The following is an 8403-nucleotide window of genomic DNA, read 5'->3' on the forward strand; positions in this document are numbered from 1 at the left end:
GAATGCCGTACATATGTACTTAGTAACACACACACACACACGCACAAATGAATTTTACTAAAAAGGTAGAGAATTTAAAGTTCCCAACTTAAGAGCTGACAGCAGTTATCCGTCAAGCTCATGCTACTCAGGCTAGTGTCTCATTTAAATTACTAAATGAATCCCACTGCTGGCTCGTATTTAGAAGCCATTGAGCACACTCATTCAAGTTTCTTGCTGGATATTGACTCCATAAAGATGAGGACCAATGTCTTGATGTATATCCTCGTTTTATAAGCTAAGTCCACTATTTTAACTCTTTCCATACAGGGTTGCTAGTGCCTCTCTTCCCTTTAAAATTTGGGGGTTATCTCTGGGCCACCCTTCTCTTACAGATTCATCTCCTGAAAATACAACCTCCTTCTCTCATAACTTGACCTGCATATTTGTAACAGAATCGTATGGGTCATTATCATTTTTTGAAAGAATACTTAGTGTGTCACTTAACTTTGAACCCATATAACTTCAGGGCCCTATTTAGGATGCCTTCCAAAAGATATACGATCCCCTTTCCTCAGGAACAAGAAACTAGAAATAGGAAAGCAGAGTACCGTACTATAAAAAAACATTCAACAGCTCAATATTAACCAGAAATTGTTCTGGTTTCTCCCTTTACCATTCTTGAGGAATTAATTGTTCTTCAGAATTAATGACTGAAAATTACTTTGTTTCAATAGGAACTTTCAAATTATTCATGACTACGGATGGCTAAAATAGTACAAAATAAAATTTAAAATTAGATATTAAAGGACTTTAAAAATCCCAAAATAAACCATGAAGAGAATAATTTATTAAAAGGTACGTGGTATTTAATTAGGCCTTCTACACACATTTTAATACTTTAAAACAATGTGTTTTATTTATTTTCTTCCGGAAATTTAACATCTGATATTAGAGGTCACGTTCATAATAGTCCACAAATCAAGTAATCGTCTTCGGGGCTAGCGAGTACTCAGTACTCAAAACAAAAATATGAAAATATCAACATTTTTAGTAGGAAGGGTGAATCTAAAGTGAGTTACCGAAGGTGAATGTTTCTTGCTTTTTATTTACAGTGACACCTCCTAGTATAAGATGGATACTACTGAATAATGGTCACAAAACCAAAGAACGTTAAAATATTAAAGTTTTTAAGTCATCTAATTCAGGAAGACTTCACCCGGGGTTCAAATCAGATGTGAAGTTTTGTGTGCTTGCACATTATATGTACTTTTCTGGAACTAAGATCCTAGAAATTTGGAAATTTCACTACAGTTTCAAAGGGATGCATGATTAAAGAGACTGAGAACCATTATCTAGTTAATGTAGAGCAGTGACGAGACTCAAAGAAATGAAATTATTTGCCCGTGGTCAAATAATCAGCAAGTATCAGCTTCAGAACTCAAGCTTTCTTTTCGCTGAAACACAAACACCTCTAAAAAGACTTTTTCAATAAACATACTTAAGAAAAAACAAATATGTATGAGCCAAGAGCAGCGAAGGGAACCCTCAGGCTGACGATAAAAGAAAACACCAAGATGGCATCAGATGAGAGTGTGAGCTGAGAACAACCCACGCAGGATGGAGCAGAAGACAGAGTTCTAGGAGGGTCGTTCCCAAGAAAGAAAACAGCAACGGACAGAAAACCCGACTGTGCCTGACTACAGCAAAAGGAGTTGTACAGTTCTGTGAGAGGCTTCGGAGAATGAGAAAACCAAGCAAAAGGAAAAAGGCAAGCTGCACAGACAGAACAATTACCACAGTGCGTTACATGACGCAGCTCTAAAGAGCGCACACACAAACATAAACTCTGAACGCTGGTTTACCCAAAATTTGCAGTCACTGGGAGGATGGGGGAGGAGCCCAGGGGGAGCTCATTAAAAAGCTAACTTGTTCTCATAGAGTCAGAAATCAACAAGTAACATCTACAATAAAATAGTCAAAAAAAGGAAAGGTAGGTATGTTTAAAAACATAAAGTAAATGCCACAAAAATACCAAACAGTGTTATTCACCAGGGCACTGCTGCATTCTGAGCAGGCCAAGTCTTTGCTGAACGGACTGTCTTGGAGCATAGGTCAGCAAACTAAGGCTTCTGGACCAGATGTAGCCTATTGCCTACTTTAGTAAATCAAGTTTCACTGGAACACGCCATGCCCATTCATTTCTTCCCCTGACGCACTGTCTGTGGCCGCTCTTGCGTTCTAACAGCCAGAGACCTCACGGTCGCCACAGTCTGAAATATTTACTAACCCGCCCTTTACACAGAAAGTTTGCCAACCTAGTTTAGCGTATTGCATGACATTTAGTATCTCTGATTCCTACCCACAAATGTCAGTATTCCCCCAAAAGTAATTATGAAAACCAAACCTTCACACCCCACATTTGCAACCCACCCTCCCCAACTCCCTACCAGGCACAAGGAGGAGACGAACTCTGGCTTGAGAAGCACTGAACTATAAAGAATTTAAAATAATTGCCTCTGGGGAGCAGAACACAGAGGTAACGACAGGGCAAGGCAGTCCCAGGGGCTATTTTTTTCTCAATAAGCCTATTGAAACACTAATTAATATTTCAAAATATTCACATGGATTTCTTCAAGAAAATTAGATTTAAAAACGAAAAGAAAAAACAGAGGAAGTCAAATCTGGTTAATGGTTCTGGCGACTCTCTAACGTAAAATGTGTGACTGCATGTTCTGGGTATAATTTGTGGCATCCGGAGAATTTTGGGGTTGCACATATCCAAAGCCGCTCCGTGAACGGCCCTCAGATAAGAAGGGGGCCACTGTGCTAACTGAACGTGAGCACAACGTTTCAAACCTTCCAACCCCGAGAAAGGAGTACAGTCCACAAACGGCCTTCAGGGAAGTTTGAAACGTTTAACGTAAAAAGCCAAATAAACAGAATGTTTAATAAACATTACTCTTATAAGTAGAAATTCAGAAAAAAGCTTTCAAAAGATCTGCGTAGGAAATATAAAAAAAATTGTTTTAGTTTTTTTTAATTCAGTTTCCTTTTAAGTTGATCGGAAGCTTAAAAGTAAAGATGATACTGACATAGAACCACAAAAGACTGAACTAATAGTGATCAGTATCAATACTTCCAATTCAGTACCTTCTGTGAGAAGGGTGATATTGTGTATCCGTGGTATGTTCTCCCCAGAAAGGAAATAACACATCCAAAGACAGGCAGCATTCTTAGGTTTGTCTAATCTTTAAAGTGTTCTAATTACCACTTATTTCCAATTCAACTAAATTTAAAAATTGTCTAGTTTTCTCTTAAATAGGAAAAGCTTTAAATATATATTTTGTTAATAGGGACCTGAAGAATAAGGCATCAAAAATGTTTTAAAATGTGAAAACAAACATAATTCACTACATATACTAAAAATCTAAGATACTACATATAACAACATACATTTTAAAGAGAGTATAAACAACACTCTTTAGGAGTAAACAGTTTACTGTATTTTCAAAAAAGCATTTATTCTCTTCCATTTTATAAAGAAAACATTACATTGATAAAGCTTATTTTGAAATGTGTAAGATGACACAGCTGGTTAAGTAGTCGTGTCAACTAAAGCTAAAACATCAAAACAAACATTTTAATATTTCAGTTTGGAAAACATAGTCCCCAAAGAATTATTTTACTGAAAAGATTCAGCTGTTGAATTGTAACTTACTAGAATCAGATTAAAACTGTAGTTTCTCTTGATATAAAATAGTTATAAAATTATAAAAGGCTCTGCTAACCTAGCTTTCCTTTAAAAGGAATTAATGCAAGAAAATTTTTAATGCTTTTATAAAATGTTAATTATATTCATAATCCTGGAAATTTGGTTTATATTATAACTAAATATAATTAATCTAGCTACTTTGATAACGTGGAGTAAAAAGTGGAGAAAAAATAATTACAAGCATCAGCTTTCTGATTTATTTAGAGGCAAAATCAGCACAAGGAAAACCAAAATACTCTTCTCCTTCCACTCAAAAGATCCTGAAATCCACTTTGTCATTATTTCAGGTAAAATTTGACATAAACCCATAGCACAAAAAAGAAAAAGAAAAGAAAAGCATGCATTTTTAAAATAAAAACATCTAAAAGGTTAAAAGCTTTGACTGTCAACTTACCTTCTTTTGATACCAGACTATGGCATCTGTGACTCTGGACGCCATTTATTCCACCGAAATCACACATTTGTCATTTTAGGCTGTGCAAGAGAGAAAAACATAGAAACCACTTTACTTCCACGTTCCAACAGGAGACTGAACAACACGCACACATAACTCTCTGGTTACTTGCAGAGCAAGGGGTGTATGACTACACTTAGATTACACTCTTCCTCATGACTATTTTAGCAACACGCTCCCTTAAGTAAACAAAAATCAGCTGCCAGGAAAAAAAGGATTTCTCCACGTGAATCTAACACTTGAATTTTCTTACAAGATAGCTACATTTTTTTAAACAAGCCTTTTAAATAAATTTGAGAACTTCCCAGGTTATACTGGAAATGTTTCCTTTATAAATTCATGTATGACAGGAATCCATTCATCCACTTAGTTACAGATCAGTTTTGCTGTGGTTTCTATCTAGGGACCAGTGTCACTTACTGTCACTAAAGGACAGCTTGATAGACATGCCAAAATTTATAATCATACATATTTAATTTTCCCTGATGCTCAGTAGACATAAAGTTGAACCAAATAACTGAAGAAACCTAAAGAATTTATGATAAATACTAAGCCAGTATCACACTTAATTACACAAGAATAAGTAACATTAAGGACCTCCCAGATACCCCAGTTTGCTAATATTTAGAAATTTACCACAGACCATTTCACAGGCATCTTTTTTGTGTTTGTCTAAAAGTTTAACTTAACGATTCCTTGGCTCTGGAGAGATTTAATTCCAGACGGATTCCAGTTAACTCTGGAATACTTTTCTACTCGTGAGCAGGCTGGCATGGAGGGCACCCCTGGGTATGGTGTTAAGGATGAACCTACACAGGTTCTAACACAGATACGTGCCCAAGAACTCATTACACACAGGCCAGGAGCATCCGGGCCACACCGGCTGTCAGGGAGCCCCTGTGAGGACAGGAGGCTGCTGAGCTGATCCTGGCACAGGCAGGTCTGCAACCGCACACGTGCTCCCACTACACAGCGTGCCCCAAACAAACACCACAGCTTATACATCATTCTTGGAAGCATATGAGGATTCAAATATAAGGAAAATTATTACTGGCAAGTTCAAATGTTCAGATGATCAACCTCTAAAATTTAAGGCAGAATTTACTTAATGCCTGCATTTTTGACACTGTTATATACCAGATTATTTTATTACCTTTCCCAAGATGCTGATTCCATCTTTAAATGATCAAATTCAAGCAAACTATGTTCTGAAATTCCTGACAAATGCCCTGGCATATAGTTGAAAGACCTGGATTCAGGTAGCGTCTTCCACTCTCTCAGTGAAGAAGTCTCTTAATCTCCCTGACCGAGTTTCTATCACTGTATGATAGGAATAACTATACCTATCTATCCCTTATAGGGTTTTTGTGAGTGGCAAGTAATATAATATACATAAGACGCCCACCACACTCCGGTGCATACAGTAGATGTTCAATTATAATTAATTATTAAATTTTTATGTGAAAAAGTTCTGCAATACAGGAACTGGGAAGTATTTATATTTCCTTGTCTAAACATGGCAAACAGTTTAGAGAAGAAATACACGTCATCAGTTTTGGTTGACATTTAAAATAAAAATAGCTACCTGATTATCATAAAATCGCACAGTCAATTCAGCCCCACACAGGCGGATTATCCAGAGACCTCGAAGTTTGCCTCCACTAAAGTTTCTCGTCACGGTGCCCACCTTCATCTCTCCCACAAGGATTTTCGCGGACATGCTCCCTCACTGACTCACAATCTCCCATTTTGGTCTTTCCATCCTGGAGGCCTCTGGGGCTGATTCGTCAGCTTGAACCATGTTTCTTCCCAGAGGTTTTCTCCTCTGCATCTGCCAGGGGACTACTGCCGGCAACACTACGCCTTCACTCTGTCTGTCTGTCAAGACAACTGTGTGTGTTTCCCAAACTGGTGAGAACTCTCCTTCTCCCCACTCCTGCTCAGCCCTCGCCAAAGGTAAACTACAACAGACGGTACAGAAGGAGGAGAGTATCAACTTTTCCTTTTACCCTCCTTTTACTTCACCCAATCTTTACTGACAAAAATTCCAGATTATCTATCAGATGAAGATCCTCTCTCTTACTCCTCCAGGAGTGTAACTAATATACATTTCACATACAAAATGTAAAAGAACCTTTTATTCACCCAATCTATTAAATGTATGAAATATTTAACATAATTGGGTAATATTTAAATGGTCACATATAAATAGTAAGAATTTAAAAAATAATCTTAAATGGAAGTGAGGAAAACGTTGCCTGCTTCAAATAAAATGATCTGAAAGATAACTTTTTATATACTTGGTTTATACCAAGCTACACTTAGAAATAAATTTCAAAAATCATCTCTAATAGTACACTAGGTACAAAATATTCTAAATATTTTAATTGTAGTTATTTAGATCTACAGAAATAAAAAGTCAACCAATTAAAAAGATCTGTCTTCAGTAATGGCAGGTTCGCTCCGCAAATTCATTTAATAGTTTTTCCATTGTGTCAACCACCTTTCAGAGACACCGAGTGGCTCATACCTATTTTTAAAACAGGTTTTACAGCGTCCTGAGATAGATTTCTGAATCAGACACGTGACAAAGCGCCAAGACACCCAAATTTCACATGAGTATAAACAAGAATTAATAAATCAACAAACTATTTCGTGAATAATAAAGATTATTTCTAAAGCCTTTTCAACGTCTTTGATTCCGATAGTCCAGGAACATGGGTTTATAGTCTCTATTATCATGATGGCTCATGATATATAAGTGTTTTAATGCTAAATTATGACACTAAAGTTAATTTACCAAAAAAAAGTAGCATAGGAAGTTTATTGGGTACTTTAAAAAGAGAATCTTAATCTTTTTCGATCAACTGATCTGACAGAAGGAGGGGTACTAAGATATGGAAATAATCCAATTACAAAACCACAGAACCAACTGTTGGCATAACATTCAAATCTTGCTGTAGAGGTTCTCTGAGCTAATTCTCTCCTTGATGTGCTTTAATTATCACACCTTGTCAACGTATCTGAAATTATTCTTTACCATGTCATGGTCCACACAAAATGCATGTATGATGCCAAAGACCAGGCTGCAGGGAAAAGATGACCACGGAGAGAGAGTATGTTAAGGCAGCTTTTACAGAACCTCACTGTCGAGTGTAGTACTGCCCAGGAGTATTCTTTGTGCAGAGGCGGCCAGAGAAATCCCCAGGACTTTCACCGTTGCCTAAGTTAGAAAGCATCAGCCTATACAATAGTACATAACGTCACAAGGTACTTCTCCCTTTATTCTGAAACAAATTCCTCTGTTCCAGGGACTCTCCCTATGCTCAGAAAACACTCTACGCCCACCCTGAGGCTCGCTCGTGCTGTTCCTCCCATTCCTCTTCTCCACCCCTCCATCCGTCCAGTCAGTTCAAACGCTACTTCCTCTAAGGTGAAGCTTCCGACGAGCGTCCATCTAGACTGAAACGCTGAAGCCTGAGGTCTCTTGCAGCACTGATCTGTACCCAGAGATGTGGCAGTCAACTGAAAATGCAAAGCTGTCCAGCCACACACGTCACTCGATCATATGTAAACTCTCAAGGAAAAAAAGAGGCATTTTCCTTCCTTTGTGTCTCCCTAAGTACCCAGGACATTATAACAAGCAGTGGAGGAAAGAGAGCAGAGCAAAGCAGTGACTAAGCCCCAGGAGCACCGCGTTCCACACCCAAGTTGTGACACGAAGAGCTGTCTGCTTGAGAATACGCTGCTGAGTTCTCGGGCCTCCGTTCTCACCAGGGCCAGTCAGCCAACCGCTCCACAACCGAGCAAAGGTCAAAAGAGAGGATTCCAATAGTGTACAGAGGTCCTCTGCATTCCGTTACTAACACACCAAAGACATTACCTTTAGTTAAATCGGTGTTACAAATAGGGAATTCAACATAGTAGAAACTGTTAGACAAAATGGGAACCATGCTATTTTTAAAAAGTAGTTTATGTAAATCCCCTCAGACCGCGATCTCGTCATCATCCTATTCAATAACCATGTATCACACCCTCCTGCCCTTGGAACTGTATTTACACCCCGACCCTGTAGAACTGTATTCAGATCCCGTCCCTGTACAACTGTAATCGGACCCCGACCCTGTAGAACTGTATGCAGACCCCCTATCCTGTGGACTGTATTCAGACCCCCTATCCTGTGGACTGTATTCAG

General features: G+C 38.2%; 1 protein-coding gene across 8 annotated transcripts in view; it reads right to left on the reverse strand.

The window, feature by feature from the left end:
- The window catches only part of PHTF2 (putative homeodomain transcription factor 2), a 118892-nt gene that overhangs the window by 86783 nt on the left and 23706 nt on the right, over window positions 1-8403 (reverse strand). For 3 of the 8 annotated variants that reach the window (XM_046669575.1, XM_046669570.1, XM_046669574.1), the window contains exon 1: window positions 4149-4283. In XM_046669575.1, coding sequence (XP_046525531.1) covers window positions 4149-4193 — 45 coding nt within the window. In that variant the 5' untranslated portion in view covers window positions 4194-4283. Of the gene's footprint in view, window positions 1-4148; window positions 4284-8403 lie in introns of those variants that run through there. The other 5 variants (XM_046669573.1, XM_046669571.1, XM_046669569.1 and 2 more) reach the window with 4 other exon arrangements.

The sequence above is a fragment of the Equus quagga genome, chromosome 8 (assembly GCF_021613505.1).
Source record: "Equus quagga isolate Etosha38 chromosome 8, UCLA_HA_Equagga_1.0, whole genome shotgun sequence".
Lineage (NCBI taxonomy): Eukaryota > Metazoa > Chordata > Mammalia > Perissodactyla > Equidae > Equus > Equus quagga.